Source organism: Antennarius striatus, chromosome 9 (genome assembly GCF_040054535.1).
Source record: "Antennarius striatus isolate MH-2024 chromosome 9, ASM4005453v1, whole genome shotgun sequence".
NCBI classification, from domain to species: domain Eukaryota; kingdom Metazoa; phylum Chordata; class Actinopteri; order Lophiiformes; family Antennariidae; genus Antennarius; species Antennarius striatus.
The window spans coordinates 6,081,869-6,099,118 of record NC_090784.1 but is presented as its reverse complement, the minus strand read 5'-3'; the positions used below and the strand labels follow the sequence as shown (position 1 = coordinate 6,099,118).

The 17,250-nt window shown below is 37.8% G+C and overlaps 1 protein-coding gene across 4 annotated transcripts in view; it reads right to left on the bottom strand.

Moving 5' to 3' along the window:
- Positions 1-4,960: 4,960 nt before the first annotated feature.
- The window catches only part of LOC137601391 (plectin-like), a 59,417-nt gene continuing 47,127 nt past the window's right edge, over positions 4,961-17,250 (bottom strand). For all 4 annotated transcript variants that reach the window (XM_068323559.1, XM_068323560.1, XM_068323562.1 and 1 more), the window contains 3 exons: positions 6,167-13,239; positions 5,892-6,008; positions 4,961-5,720 (listed from right to left, as the gene is read on the bottom strand). In XM_068323559.1, the coding sequence (XP_068179660.1) occupies positions 7,039-13,239 (6,201 nt within the window). In that variant the 3' untranslated portion in view covers positions 4,961-5,720; positions 5,892-6,008; positions 6,167-7,038. The remainder of the gene's footprint in view (positions 5,721-5,891; positions 6,009-6,166; positions 13,240-17,250) is intronic.

Sequence of the window (17,250 nt, the reverse complement as noted above, 5' to 3'; positions counted from 1 at the left end):
GCAGAACAGCAGTGGTGATAGTGCATCCCCTTGGTATATGCCGAACTTGATGTTGACTTGGGCAATTGGCTTGGAGTTAATTTCCAGGGTTGTCTTCCACTTCCCCATTGAGTTCTTGATGAAGGCTCTTAGTGTCCTGTTGATCTTATACAGTTCCAGACATTCCAGTATCCACGTGTGTGGCATTGAATCGTAGGCTTTCTGGTAATCTTTGGTAACCTTGTTAACTCGGGCGACGTCCGAGCCGGTGTGACTCTGTCTTTATTGTGTTCACTCATGTTTGAGGTAGGCTGGTATCTGCATTTGTGTAAGTTGACTTGATAGTGTTTGTCCCGACCGGGATTCGAACCCACAACCTCATGTATTCAAGTCAGCTGCTAATACTAATACTACAACATTGCTACGGCAATATTATATATATAATATATATATATATATATATATATATATATATATATATATATATATATATATATATATATATAATATATATATATATATTATATTATATATATTATATATATATATATATTATATATATATATATTATATTATATATATTATATATATATATATATATATATATATATATATATATATATATATATATATATATTATATATATATGATATTGTGATCAACGGGTTTCTTCAAAGACAGATCACATTCCACCAGCTGCCCCTTCTATCATGCAATTCCTCAAACAATGGAGCACATTTACTTCAATGACCACACAACTAAATCAACCGCAGCCTATTTTTCTGCAACAATGAAACACTTCAAACAGTCTTGACACTCTTTGTGTCAGTAAATCACAGTTTACGGAAGACAACACAGTTTCCTCTCTCTGTAAAACAATAAACTCTTACCTCACCACCTTGGAGGTGTATCATGCCGATGTTAATGCTTTTATCAGTTGCTGCTCTCATCTAAAGATTGCAATAATTCCGTTGAAGTACAGAGAAGGCAAAGTGTTTTTTTTTTAATTTTCATTCATCCATTGAAAGAATTAACAATAATGAATCTGCAAGATTTAATTCAAGATTTTTTCTTAAATGAATGAATACTTTAGGGACTAAAGTAGTCATGCAGACTGACACTTATTGGAGGAATCTGAACATAATAGGTTCAATGACCAATCAGACTGATTGGATAAGAGGAGAAGTGGTGATTTGTAATAGCAATGCTAATGACAGCATTATCTTGAAACTGAATTTGCTGTCTCAGTCAACATCTTTGTAAAAATATTGGTATAAACGCTTGTATGGCAAAATCTACAGTTGGTGGTCAGTAAATACCAGATCAGAGCTTTTGGCATAAAGATCCTGCCTTTCTTTTTTCTGTCCCCTTGCCTCTTCCTCTCCCATCTGATTCTAATGCCTTTCAGCTTGTGCGCTCATGTGTGGGAGGGCCTCCATTGCCAAGCACTTTTCTACCCTGTCTGTCCATCCCAAACACAATAGAGTCTGATTCCCAGCCCCTCTGCCCCACTGTGGCCCAAAGAAGTCTCCTTGCAGGAGCATTGGAGGACCACCTCAATGTCCATCTGAGGATGTCAAATTTTGTAAGACCTCCACGGTCCTCCTTCCTCTTCGTAACGCACAATTAACTCAAGTGTTGTTGTTTTTCTTCTGAATTTTCTTACCAAACATATTCTCAGATGTTTGTTGAAGGTGGAAATTAATTCCACTAAGGTACAATCAATCAAAAAAGGTAATGTAATAAGATGTAAAGATGAATAGAGATGGAAAATATCATGGGGAAAGAAGATTCCAATATTGTGTTAAAGGAGAAAAACAATTACAATGAACAAAATTAGTAATAACAAGTAACAGAAAAAAACAAACATGTGTCCTTTATTACAACTTGCCCTTCTTGACAGGTAAAGAAATTGCATGAATAGATAAGATGGAACACGACTAAATGTTTTCAGTCAGTTTGACCAAAACCTGCAGAGCACATTTACTTACCAGCCAGGATTACTGCATTTACAAGGGGTTGCTCATATCATATAGCATAGAAGTAAAGACAATCAAAACTGTCCCATTTGTTGTTTCCCCCTAATTACCTCTACTGAGACCTTTCTGGGATTTTATTTAGTCAGACAGTGTGATGGTAATGTAGGGCTGACTGTTCATTAATACACCACAAAATGATAATACCAATCAACTACCTCAGTGTGATTTTTAAAAGCACTTAAATCATTCAATGAAATTCCTCATTAAGAAATGTTGGCATTGCAATCCATGCAATCCATGTTGAAACATGATAGCACTCAGGCGTGAGCATCTGCCTCAGTCCAAAGTGCAGTGTTTAACACAGGACCAAGAGTCAGAGTAAAAGTAATGAGATGTAGAGTATATGATGGCAACAGACTGAAGCCTAATCATAAATTTTGACCATGGAGAAAAATATCCTGTTATCACTTCAGGCAGATAACATAACTGTATAGGTGACCTTCATGAGACATGGTAAAAGAAAGGAAGAGAGACCACAGAAAGCAGACAGTCAACCCAACTAACCCTGGGGTCCAGAGGGGCCAGCCTCATTTCCATGATCTTCAGCCATTGTCCTAACGCTCGGATGTGACCCCTAAACTCACACTGCCATTGACTCAGGTCCTCCTCGGCCCCCCTGAAACAGATAGCAGGTGCAAAGTCTAAGAAGTGATACAGCCTTCGACATAGAAATAAGAACATTAAAAATGACAATCTGAGTAAAGCAAAACAAATAATTAGAAGTGTTCTTTCAAAAAATTAATATTCCTTTTTTATGTATGTACATTTACACGGTGGCATAGTGGTTAGCACTGTTGCCTCACAGCAAGATAGCATAGGTTCAAACCCCAGCATTCCCAACATAACCTTTCTGTGTAGAGTTTGCATGTTCTCTCAGTGTCTGAATGGGTTTTTTCCAGGTCCTCCGGTTTGAAAAAAAACATGAATCTAAGGTACTTTACGTTACATTGGCCCAGGGTGCAGTGGCTCAGGACCAACTATCCGTCTAAACCTTGTAATTTTGTTGTACAATTGTATGACGGCAAATAGAGCTCCTTTCTTTTCTTTATAGTAACAGTAATACAATTAAATTAATTAAAACACATCTCAGTGGTCATAGGCTTATACAATCAAGAATATGCAATGAAAGAAATGAAAATTTTTTTTAAAAAAATGAAAAACTGAGTGAATATAATTTTGGAAAGTTCCCCCCTCCACCCCCCCCCCCAAAATAAATAAATAAATAAATAAATGGCAAAAGTCTCCCTTAAGCAAAAAAAAAAAGATTAATATTTATATGGTTGCCAGTATCATTTGCACACCATAGCAATACTCATTTGTTTCAATAATTAATCATAATAATAGAGATTAAAATGGATATTTATATTCATGATTCAATGCAACGTGGAATTAGTGTAGGTCTCTCAATGAAAATGCTTGCCAGCTAAATTTGAATAAAAAAAACAACATTTGAATAAGCCCTATTGATGTAAAGGTGGCAGTGAAGCAGTAAATTGCCAGAACTGACAACAGCTAGTCCTGACTTAAACAACAGTATGAAGAGGTTAAATAAAACCTTCAGATGTTATAATTTCATCAAATAATAAAATCATGAGTTTAGAATAATGTCTCACAAGGAAGACTTCTGCTGTTGTGCTCTCTCTCTCTCTCTCTCTCTCTCTCTCTCTCTCTCTCTCTTAGGCTGCAGCCTTAGTTTTATTGATTCTGTATGTTATCTGTAACTTTCAAGCAAATTTCACTAGAATTTGAAAATTTGCTCAATATACTGAGCCTTAATTTAACTTTTTAATTGAGGTTTTGTGTTGCAGCTAACTTGCAGGTCTAAAAATTATAAATTATCACTAAAAATTATTATGAATCGTCAGTTAATCCTGGAAAGTAGTCATCTACATCTGTGGTATTGTCCATATTGATGGTGCGTGACTAATATGTGTATAGATCTATAGCATACCATTGTCTCTGCTCCTGCAATAAGGGTGTTTGCAATCCCAACAAAGCACCTGCTGCATCCTGCAAGAGACAATGGAGAAGACAATATACAATATGAACCCTGCACCTAACCTGTTGCGAACTTTATACCCATATACTGTACGTATATACTTATATAGCACGTATTTGAGCTGACAGCCATTTCAGAAATCTTTATTGGGATATTATGAGGTTTTTTTTCCACACTATTGTTTGTGTTCTTACCCCTCTATCTTGAGCTTTGGATGAAGTGAGACTTGGGAGGGAAAGTGTTGGATCAAAGTAGTCATTGGACTGCAAGGAAGAACTGTGGGAGATGAAGGCCCTACTCATCTTGGCTGGCTCCTTCATCAAACCCAGTGGCTAATGTTGGCACATACGGTAGAGCACAATATTTACATCTGGTATGAAGGGATTCAGTACATGTACAGGGTATCGTTATCTAAATTATGGTTTGAGGTCTTTTATTACTTGTAACACTTTTCTAGAGGGTTTAAACTGAGATATATTGGGTTTAATTTTATTAATGATCACCTTTTAAGGCTGACAACTTTATAATCCTTACAGTAAACACAGACCTCAGCGCTTCATAAGATGATCACTTGTAGAATAAGTGTTGGCCTGTTTCCTGATCCACTTGCTTGTTTGAGATGTAAATCATCTTATACTGCCCTCATGTGGTCAACTGAATTTACCAGAGGGAGGATTCATTCATCTTTCACATTTTTCTTCATCAATACAATTTCCAGGCAATATAACTAACTATCATATATTAATGTACAAATTCAGCTGTTATGCTATTAAACCTCTTTTACTGTCCATCTTGTTAAAGTACAATTGTTTTTGAGCATAAGTATGTGTATTGCTTCAAAGAATTTACAATCGGAGTGGTGTTTGGATGTTGTTCAATACAGCGGCACTGAAAAACATATCAAGCTGCAGAGACATTATGGTATATAAAAGACAAAATTAGGTCTCTTTAAAGCATATTTATTTACAATGTAGTGTTATTTCTTTGAATATACAGAATCCACTCACCATTTCATTCAAAGCAAAATCTGTCCCATAAGCAAAACAAGCCAGTAATTTTGTGCAGTTACATAATACTAAAATTAAAATCAGCAGTTACATCTGCGTTTGTCTTTTTCAAATCAACAATTTTATTTCAGATATCTCTGAAATAAGCTGTTAAACATGCATGGAAAATTCCAAATACCAAAAACTTGATGCAAACACACTTTGATGATATGTAATAGAAATGCTTAATGTGGAAACATAACTACAGTACAAGCAAAATAAAGATTGAAGCTTTTTTTCAGTTTGCAAAAAAAATCTGACAAACACAACTGAAACATTTAAATTTGACATAATACATACATTATTGTAACGTGGTGCTGTATCATAAATGCCAATTATCCAGACATATCTTGTTAACATTTTGGTTGGCTTACATTTACTCAGTGGACTTCAGAATATGTAATTCATGATGCATTGTTCTACCAACATACAGAATCTCATGTTTACCAATTACTTTGACAGAGACATAAAAAATTACAGTATTATAACAAGATGAATAATGTAAATGAAATAATAATGAATCACTGTTATAATTCAAATAATGATATGAAAAGGTGTCATAAATGAAGAGTGTTCCTAGTAAGGTATCCTGAGATGATGTCAAGCTTTCTTCAAATGTGATTCACAATGGTGGAAAGGACAGACTCAAAGGCAGATCTAGAAACAAAAGAAAATATGAATTGAAATTAAAATAAACCAAAACATGGTGCAAAGGAAAACAAATTTTAAATAAAATTGCAAAAATAAAAAAAATCATAAGTATTGTCTTCATCTATTGGAATTAAAAGAAAATAACACACATTAAAAAAAAAGATTTTAGGACCTTACCTGAGCAACAGTGTGATGAGAAAATGGAATATCAGATCCATCCAAACTGAAGGACTGGTTTCCCTTGGCCATCTGTGCATTGGTGGTCATATGTTCCATTTTTAGGGAGTGAAGTATCTGCCAAAGACAAAATAAGGATAAAAGATTTCCTTTAAAAGAAATACTTGGTATTATGGTAGTGTGTGATAGGGAAAATAAAAGGAACAATCGAGGCTGTCGGATCAAAGTTTAGATGTAAAACAAAAAAATTGAAACAAAAAATTATTTCAACTTACAAGAACCAAAATAAGCAGTCAGGTCTGTATGGAACAGCGGGAGCAAGTCTGACATCATCTTGGGATTTACAGGAACACTTGACTGATGATGAATATCAATAATCCAGAACTTGGGAGTGTGTAAAACTTTGTGCAATTAAGGCAAAAGATGCAAAAGTCCACTGAATAGATATAGTATATGCCCCAAAAATGTACTTATATGAAACTTGTGTCTAAGTAGTCTGCATCATTTTTGATCTGGCACTTTTTTCTGTTGTGCTTTATTGTGGAGTGTTTAGCGCAGCATTTTTACTGGGTACATCATTTAGTCAGACAACAATTGAGGTGAAAACATTGACAAAATCGGTCCATTCTCTATAGAAACAATCAGAGATTTGAAGGCATCTATGTACTACAATTTGTGAAAAACATTATAACCAAGATGACATTAAGCCACTGTTGGAAAAAATAAAAAATAGACAAATATTCTTGAATTTCAAAAAGTACAAGGAATACTGGAAAATATTTTGCCTGACATACACATAGTATATATTAGTTTCAGAAAGTACAGTCTTAACACATAAAATTAACAACATAAAGTCACTTGAAAACACTATAAATGTAATTGTAATTTTTGCTTTGAAAATATAAAGTGACTTTAGAAAGAAAATGAATGCCTTCTCAAGCAATGGTTGGTTAGGTCAACATAAATGAGTCATGATTGGACATTTGTGGATATAAAACAGAAAATATAGTTGTTGATGTGACTACATGCATGGCAGAATAAATAAATTACATTTTGTTTGTTAATACAACTTTTTTTTTTTCCTTTTGAGAAAAGTATTAGTAGTACTGGTTCTTAGTAACAAGTTGTAAGGAACAGAACTAAGTAATTAGTATCTGCGGACATAGCTACTTGATGAGGATGTGAAGGAGGAGGATGATAAACTTGTGCTGAAACCAGAACCAGCATCAAAGCTGCCTCTCCTGGAGCCTGTTCGGGAGCCAGTCCGTGAGCCGGAGCGGGAGCCATAGGCTGATCCAGAGCCACTGACATTGTAGGGACTGTAGAGGCCTTTGGTGGATTGTGAGGAAGCCTCCAGAAGCCTGAGGCCAGATCCCTCCTCCACCATGCTTTTATCCATGGCATCTTTGAAGGAGATTTTAAGTTTGGTTTTTGGACATGTTAGATATCTAGAATAAGCACCAGTGTCTCTTAGTTTCTGAGCTGTTCTGGCATCAATTGTGCCTTTTTTGATGGATTCATCTAGGGGCACTCTGCCTTCAACATCAGGCTCAATGAGCCCACCTGTCAAGTATTGGACTTCAAGGAAACGCTGTCCAGCTTCATAATACAACCAGCCTTTCTTTAGAGCCTGGGACGCAGACATCCTTTCTTTAGTTCTGGGGTCGTCAAATCCTTTGAATGCTTTTTGAGCCAGGCTGAGGCGATCAACCATAACTTTATCCACCAGGCCTTTTTCGGTAGCATCACTGACTGAAAATCTTTCCCCATTTGAGGGGTCAATTATTCCTCCTGTGCAGGCCTGAGCCTCCAATAATCTTTGGCCTGTGATGTTGTCTACAAGGCTTCTGTGTATGGCCTCAGTGATAGACACCTTCTCTAGTGTGTCTGTGTCTAGGATTCCAGCTATAGGAACAGTCTCCTCTGTGGGGTCATTCCATATTACTGCTGGTGCCTTAATGGAGGGTATGGGGCTCATAGGAGAGGAGTAAGTAGAGCCAGTTGTGGAACCAAAGGAGGATGAGCGAGAGCGGACGCCTCCCACATTTCCAGACAGCATGTCAGCCAATTCTGTAATGGACAAGCTTCCAGAGCGGTATGTATCCAGAGCTCTTTGGTCAATCAAACCACGTGAAAGAGCATCATCAATGTCATACTGTCTCCCTGACCTCCTATCAATGATAATGGATTTGACAGTACCATCAGACGAAGTCATTGTGATCTCTTCCCACTCACACTCCTGCTCAGCAAGCTCAAGGTAGGTTTGGTGGTCAATGAGCCCCTTCCTGTATGCTTCGTACACAGTCATTTCTTTGCCTGTCTCTGGGTCTACGATGACAACTCTACGTTTACGAACTGATGATTTTGAGGACGTCTTCCTTTCTCGCTTCTTATCTTTCAGTAGCAGGAGAACCAGGCCAGTCTCTGGATCAGTGATGCATCTCTCCATGAGCTGCAGGTAGGTCAAGTTTTCCTCAGTATTAGGATCGAAAAACCCTTTGGTATCATCAGATGGATCTGTCAGGATCTCATTCATTTCCTCATCAAAGAATCCTCGTTTGTAGGCCACCTCAACTGGGAGACGATGGCTTTCTTCTGGGTCTATAATACCACCAGTGGCAATTTGGGCTTCCAGCAGACGGATACCATGATCTTTCAGGATTAGCCCTTTTTGCATGGCCTGGAAAAGGGAGATTGTTTTGCCTGAATAAGGATCTCTATATCCTGTCACTGCACGCTCGGCGGAAAGGAGCTTGTCTTTGAATTCATGTCCAACAATTCCCATTTTCACTGCTTCACTCACTGTCAATTTGAGGTTTTTAATTGGATCAATGACATATCCTGTAGCTGCTTGGGCTTCCAGGAGTTCAAAAGCAGTGCCTGGTCTTATCATATTTTTCTTCATGGCTTGGTAAATTGATAGGCGCTCTTTTGTTGATTCTAAGAATACACCAGCAATACAGCTTGATCCCTCAAGATACCTGGATACCCTATTGCTGACCTCTTCCACTGAAACAACACCTTCATTCAGTTCAGTGACTGTCTGTTGGTCAATAATTTGTGAGCGAAGCAGCTCCTCTAGTGTGATCTGTTTTCTCAGACCCTTAAACATTAGCCTCTTGTCTCCAAGGGACAGTAGGCGTAACCCACCGTCTAATTTACATCTCTTCAGTAGCTGTGCATATGACAGGCTCTCTTCAGTGACAGGGTCAACAAATCCTTTAACACTGTCAGTCAGTCTTTCATTGGTTTCCTTGTTAATATAACCTCTCTGCATGGCAGTGTCTGCTGGCAGGTGGAACTGGAATTCAGGATCAATAATACCACCAGTGGCAGTTTGTGCCTCTAGCATTTTCAGAGCATAATCCTCTGGAACAAGGTCCTTTTTCATGGCCTGGAAAAGAGAAATTATTTTCCCACTATATGGATCTTTGTATCCTGTGACAGCTCTCTCAGCTGAAAGAAGTTTGTCATGGATCTCAGGGCCAACGACGCCCTTACGAACAGCTTCGTCAACCGTGAGTGTTTCATTTTGAATGGGATCAACAATGAATCCTGTAGCAGCTTGTGCCTCTAGAAGGGTGAGGGCTACTTCTGGTGAAAGAAAACCTCTCTTCATTCCTTGATATATGCTTAACTTAGAGCTCGAGTCAGTTGTGACCCCAGCAACACACCCTGTACCATAAAGATACTGTTTCACACTGGTAATCTCCATAATGTCACGGATATTCCTCTTGCCTTCTTTAAGGAGATTGTATGTTTCCAAGTCAATGATGTGGGCATTGTAGAGCTCCTCAATTGTAATCCTTCTTCTTATAGTCTTATATGACAGGGGACTCTCATTTCTGATTATTTCTCTCTGCTCCATTATCTCAATAATAATGATAATCATACGCTCTTTAGTGATATTACCAGAGCGATACTCATCAATGAGTTTCTGCCTCTCCTGTTCGGGAAGTAAATTAGAATTCACAACATCCCACAGATTCATTGGTTGATCAGCAAGACCTTCAATTGGAATGTCGATTTGGGTATTGGTCAGGTCACTCTGTGTTTGTTCCTCTGTATAGAGGTATGTCTTCTCCACAACAGTTGGAGACTGAGGCTTGGAAAGCGGGAGGATGTACAGACCTGTTTCTGGATCTTTTTGACACTTGTCTTTAAGCTGCCTGTAAGTAACCTTCTCATCCGTTTCTGGATCTGAGAAAGCCTTATTATCATCAGATGATTCAAACAGAGTTTTGGCAATTTCCTTGCTGAAAATGTTCTTCTGACAAGCAACATCAGTTGCGACACGGTGGCTGTTTACAGGGTCAATGATTCCACCACTAACCATCTGTGCTTCCAACAGTGGCATTGCATGCTCTTCCAATATCAGATCCTTTTGCATTGCTTCAAAGAGGGAGACCTTATTGCCTGTGAATGGATCTTTATAGCCAGTGACAGCTTTTTCTGCAGAGAGAAGTTTTTCATGTAGTTCTGGACCAACAAGCCCTGACTTTACTGCCTCATCCACTGATGAACACTGATTCGTCACAGGATCAACAATGAACCCAGTGGCAGCCTGTGCCTCAAGAAGTGAAAGACCTGTGTTATGTCTTAGAAGCTTTTTCTTCATAGCCTGATAAATGCTCATTTTCTCCTTTGTTGGCACCAAGTAGATGCCACCAATGCTATCAGAGCCCTGAATATATTTATTAACATCAGGGTTCTCACTGACTTTCTTTGGTGTGGTTTTCCCTTGTTGAAGAAGCTGAAAGGTTGGTTCGTCAATAATTTTAGAATCATACAAAGATTTTGCTGGAACAGGAGCTCTGAGCCCCTTGAAGTTGGATTGTTCTTGTTTCTTGGCCTCCTTCTCATTTACAATTGTGATAACAACCTTGATTATCCTTTCAATTGTAACCTTTCCTGACCTAAACTGTCTGAGCAGGTCAAGTCTTTGTTCCTCAGTAAGATATTCAGAGTTAATGATCTCCCAGATGGTCAACTTCCTACCCTTAAATGGTCCAGAATCCATTTCTACAGTTGCTTGAGTCATAGCCTCTTTTGTTTGGACTTCAGTAAATGTTAGATCCTCTTTTTCATTGATTGCTTCATCTGAAAGTGGCAGAAGTGGGAGACCAGTTTTCTTGTCGATCACACATCTATTGAAGAGCTCTAAGTATGTGACATTTTCTCTTGTGTTCGGGTCAAAGAACCATTTATTTTCATCAGTGGGGCTGCTGTGAATCTGTTTTATTTCATCATCAATGTAGTTTCTCTTGTAGGCCACATCATGAGGAATGCGATGACTGTTAATGGGATCAATGATACCGCCGGTGGTCATTTGGGCATCAAGAAGTCTGATCCCTTGTTCCTTGGGTATGAGATCTTTTTTCATTGCCTGAAACAAAGATACAGTCTTTCCAGTGTAGGGATCTTTGTAACCTGTAACAGCACGCTCTGCAGAGAGAAGTTTCTCATGCAGTTCGGGACCAATAACACCTGCTTTGACTGCTTCATCCACGGTGTACTTCTCATTACAAACAGGGTCAATGACATAGCCTGTTCCTGCTTGTGCTTCAAGCATATTGAAACAAAGTCCTGCCATCATCATGTCTTTCTTCATAGCTTGATAAAAGGACATTGTCTCTTTAGAGGAATCAATAATGACACCTGCAATGCAACTTGTACCCTTCAGTGCTTTGTGGACAGGCTCCATTTCAGACACCTCTTTGACTGTCTTATTGCCCTTGTGCAATTGATTATACAGATCTTTATCAATGATTTTAGATTCCAAGAGCTCAGTGGCTGGAACAGGTGCTCTCAGACCATCGAAAGTAATTTCATTTTTCTTCTCCTTCTCCTCTGCCACGGTAATCACAATCTTAATAATCTTTTCAATTGTGATTTTGCCTGTCTTATACTGACGGAGAAGATCTTTCTTCTGGTCTTCAGTGAAGTATTCAGAATTAATTATTTCCCAAATGGTGACAGTTTTTCCTTTAAATCTTCCAAATGGAACAGACACAGTTGTTTTATTGAACATATCTTTAGTCTCTTCCTCTGTGTACATGCTTGAGCACTGGGCAGCCTTGTCTGTGATTGGCAAGAGTAGCATATTGGTATCAGGGTCAGTCTTACATCTTTGTATTAGTTCAGCGTATGTTAGTGGTTCCTGAGTGCTGGGATCAAAGTATCCCTTTGTGTCATCTGATGGGTTTTCCATAATCTTGTTCATTTCAGCATCATATTGTCCCTGTTTGCACGCAATTTCATTGGTTATTCGGTGACTATTGATTGGGTCAACGATGCCACCAGTTGCATGCTGAGCTTCAAGGACTCTGATTGCATGATCATGTTCTATCAACCCCTTTTTCATAGCCTCAAAGACCGAGATCTTCCCACCCGTGTATGGATCTTTGTAGCCACTAACGGCTCTCTCAGCTAAAAGCAGTTTGTTATGCAGTTCAGGGCCAATGAGACCTTCCCTGACAGCATCATTAACATTAAGTTTTTGATTTTTAATAGGGTCTAAAATGTAGCCTGTGGCCGCCTGGGCTTCAAGAAGGACCAAAGCTGTGCCTGGTGTAATCTTTTTCTCTTTGGATGCTTGATAGATTGACATCTTTTGATTGGTGGGGGTCAAAATACCAGCAATGCAGTTACCTCCTTTAAGAATTCTTTTTAGATATTCAGTGTCACCCAGTTCTTGCACAGTGGTTTTTCCACTTTTCAAGTTTTCAAAGTCCTTCTTGGGTAAAAGACCAATGTCATGAAGTCTGCTTGCAGGTACATTATCACAGATGCCTTCAAACATTAGGGGGTCTGGTGTCTTTGCTGTACTGTCTACCACATCTCCAGCATTTTGACCATTGTAAACTGTTTTCGTTGTCTCAACCATCGTTACATGGATGCGCTCTTCAACTGGGACTTTGTCGGTCTGAATGTTGATTTCTCTTGTTTGTTGGTCTTTCTGTGCTTCTTCAAGCTCTTGAAGTTTCTCACGTAATTTCTGGTTCTCTTCTGCAAGAAGTTTTTCCTGCTCTAGTCTCTTCTTCTCCAGTTCGTTCATTTTTTTTTGCTTGCTTTGCATCTCTTCCTCAGCAACTTTTTGTTTGTTGAGGGCCGCATCCATGGTAGCCTGAAGTCTCTTCTTCTCATCTTCCATCTGTTGCCTCTGGCGTTCCTGTTCGTCTTTCAGAGCTTTGGCCTTTTTGGATTCTTCTTCAAACTGGTTCTCCAGCCTCTTTTTCTCCTCTTCAATAAGCTTCTCCTTCCTCAACAGCATCTCCTTTTCTGTCAGGAATGTCTGCTGAAGCACAAACTTCTCATGTTCGATTTGTTTCTGATGTGCATCAGCCATCTGATTGGGAAAAAGAGAAAAATTAGATACAAAAATTAGATACAGTGGGAATGTATCTGATGATCATATATGCTGAATAATTTCAAAAACATATTTTATACTTGGTACAGTTTACAGTGGTTTTTTTACAATGCACTCTGCTTTACCATACTGTAGATTTGAAAGATAAAAATGGTGTCCTATAATGCACATGTTTGCATTTTTTTACATGATGGTAGTTCAAAAGTTATAGTACAGAATGATATTTAATTAAATGTGATTTTCTTTTGAATACTTGTTTTCTTAAGACTCAGGAACAAACTTTTTTTTATTTATTACATTAGACAGAACTGTAATAAGAAAGATGTTTAGCAACAAACTACATGAATTAACCGTGCCAAAACAGAAAGTTGCCTTACTTTCATTCAATATTTAACATATCTTTTATTAACATGAATACAATCCTGCTTTTGAAAATTTGTATTAGTGTTTATCTGTATTTCCTGTTCATCCACCATCAACTCATACTCATCATATACTGTATGTCAGACATATGATCTATAGAAAACATAGGACTAGTGGTGCTCCAACATTGTGAATGCAAGAGTTTTGTTCTGTTTCACATTTATTTCTTTAGGCTGTTTTTGCATAGTAATTTATCAGTGGATTATGAACAACCAACACGATGAATCAGTCTCTCCTGTGAAAGTATAAATATATGCTTTTTATATATAGTCATAAAAAAGAATACAAGCCAAGCCTAGATGATATACCCTTTCATTAGAAAGATCAGTAATAAAGTTTATCATTAAGACTACTTTGTCGCATGTTACTTTTATTAATGCATCCAAAGGACCATGCAGGACCATGTCTAAAATTAAGCAGGACCATGTCTAAAATTAAGGCCATCATGAACAACACCAGGCACCCCCTTCACACCACCTTCTCCCAGCAGAGAAGCACCTTCAGCGGCAGACTGCTGTCACACAGCGCCTCCACAGAGAGGCTGAGGTCCTCCTTCGTGCCCCGTGCCATCAGGGGGTACAATGACTCTCTCAGGAGGAGCGGGGGGGAGGTGGCGAGGTCAGCACGGGGTTGAATATGAATATGGATTTAATTTAATTTAAATTTAATTTTATACTGTTGTATATATATATATATATATATATATATATATATATATATATAATTTATTTATTTTTTATACTGTTTTATATTTTAATTCAATTTTATACTGTTTAGATTTTATTTTATACTGTTTATATTTTAATACTGTACTATTTTTAAATTTTATTCTGTTTATATTTTAGTTATAGTTTAGTATATAAGTCCTGTTAGTGCTGCATGTGTCTGTCTGTTAGTGTAATGTATGTCTTGTGGTATGTCCTGTGATGTCAGTGTTTCCTTTTCTCCTGGTGTTTATCCAGTATTATTTGTTATTTAATGCCTGAGCAGTGGATATATGCAATTTCCTCCGGGATTAATAAAGTATCTATCTATCTATCTAAAATGTCTACGTAGTTTTACAGTCTTCCAGGTTGAGTTAAATCAAGAACACAAAAATATCAACTTGACTTTCTGGGTTGGTTGAAGATGTTTCCCCTCTCATCTAAGAGTGTTCTTCAGTCATGGCTGACTGAGAATCCAGATACTTTATACACATGTTGGAGCAGAAAATAAAGGTCCGAAACCACCAAGACATGAAGTCTCCGTAGGAGTCATTAAAAAGTTACTAACAAGAATTAGTGTCTTGGTGGTTTGGGTCCTTTGTTTTTTTCTCCTTGTAAACAGGTATATCACGTGGGCTTGACATGTATGTATGTCTTCGACTACCTTGTGTGATTTTCTTATTTCTTAATTTTTGCTCCCGAGTCATTCCATTGCCAAAGATTATGATCATTTTGTTTTCATAATTCTTGATGAATGCTCTTTCATTCACAAATAGACAAGATCACTGTTCCTCCTATCCTGAGATGATGTGGTAATCTTACCGATATTGACATAAAAGGATTTTTTTTATTAAGTCTACCACTTTCTATGAAACATGCTCTTTTAAGTGAGTTTCTTATTTGTATTAATGGTGTCCATTCTGGTTCCTTCCCTTACACACGTAGAATAATGTGAGCAACATAAAAGAGATGATACATCACATAACTACCGTGATCTAATGGTTTTTCTAATGGCTAAAACATGTCAACCAGCTTGAATTAAAAAACAAATGTGATGCTAAGAGTCCTCCTAGTGTTCTATATTAATGGAATGCTTCTATTAAACCATTGAGAGGTTCTCTTCAACAACTACACCAATGAACTCTACTTCTTTGTTCTATTGTACTTTACTGTGCATTAAAACTTGATAATTTAGTTGAGAAACGTTACCAACATGAAAATATAGATACTAATGTGCTAGCTTTGACAAAGTTATCCTTTATTGCTAATTTAAGCAAATAGTAATTTTGTTGCACCTCATCTGTTTATCATCATAGCTAAACAGTTGAGGGCAATTTGGTTAAATTTTCCTAGTTACTTTTGGATACCAATAATACTATTCCATGTATTGGTTCCACTCAGAGGTTTTTTAACGTGTATACTGTATATAGGAAATTTTTGATTGTTAATAAAAGGACGGACTTTAAGAAAACCCACTGATTTATTGTCATTTAACAGCTGATTTGTTGAGTATGTCAGGACATCCATATTCACATTTATATTACAAAATAATAATAATAATAATATCATTATCTTTTCCTTTCGGCTTTTCCCTTCAGGGGTCGCCATGGCAAATCAATTCCCTCCATCTAATCCTGTCTTCTCCTCCTCTCACACCAAATACCTTCATGTCCTCTCACTACATCCATAAACCTCCTCATTCAACCACCAAGTCTCCTTATCTACTTTCCTTCCAGATGACACACCAAGTACTCTCCTACCTGTCTCCCTGATCACATTAGCTGTAGTCGTCCAGTCATCTGGAAGCACCTCCTGGCCTCCCAGAGCCTGTCTTAACTCTTTCCTAAAAGTCATGCAACGCTCTTCCTTTTTTAGCTTCCACCAATTCTTCCTCTGCTCTGTCTTTGCCCTCTTCATCTTCTTCACCACCAGAGTCATCCTTCACACCACCATCCTATGCTGTTTGGCTACACTCTCGCCAACCACTACTTTGCAGTCACTGATCTTCAGGTTACACCGTCTACATAAGATGTAGTCTACCTGTGTGCTCCTACCGCCACTCTTATAGGTCACTCTGTGTTCCTGCCTCTTCTGGAAGAAAGTATTCACTATAGCCATTTCCATCCTTTTTGCAAAGTCACCATCTGTCCTTCTGCGTTCCTCTCCTTGATACCAAACCTGCCCATCACCTCCTCACCACCTCTGTTTCCTGCACCAACATGTCCATTGAAGTCTGCACCGATAACAACTCTCACTTTAGGTATACTCTGCATCACTCCATCAAAGTCCAACCAGAATTTCTCCTCCTCCAGCTCACATCCTACCTGTGGAGCATACCCACTAACAACACTGAACATCACACCTTCTATTTCTAGCTTCAGACTCATCACTGTATCTGGCACTTGACTATAGGTGTTGAATGTTTCTTAAAGTGAAATCTATTGATTTACTTTATGCATTCACACACCAATCTCTTGATGCAGTTCAAGTCCACTCTAATAAAGGGCTTTTCATTGCATCCTGGTTCAATGTCAAGTGTTCCTAAAGGACAAGACCTTTTTTGTAGTGTGTGTGTGTGTGTGTGTGTGTGTGTGTGTGTGTGTATATTATATGTATTTATACTTTAAAAATGTTTTTTTTAAAGATTTTGGGTAATCACACATTTGTTTAACACTGTATTTGAGCATGTTGCTTTATCTGATTTGAGTTGAAACTGAAAGAAATACAAGACATGTCTTAAAAACAGACAAACATTCCAGGATTTTAGAGGACATTCAGGATGAGATCTGCATGAGCACAGTGCACTGTAAAAAATAAAATTCAAATCATATTCATAACAGAAATGTGACTTCATGATTAGTAT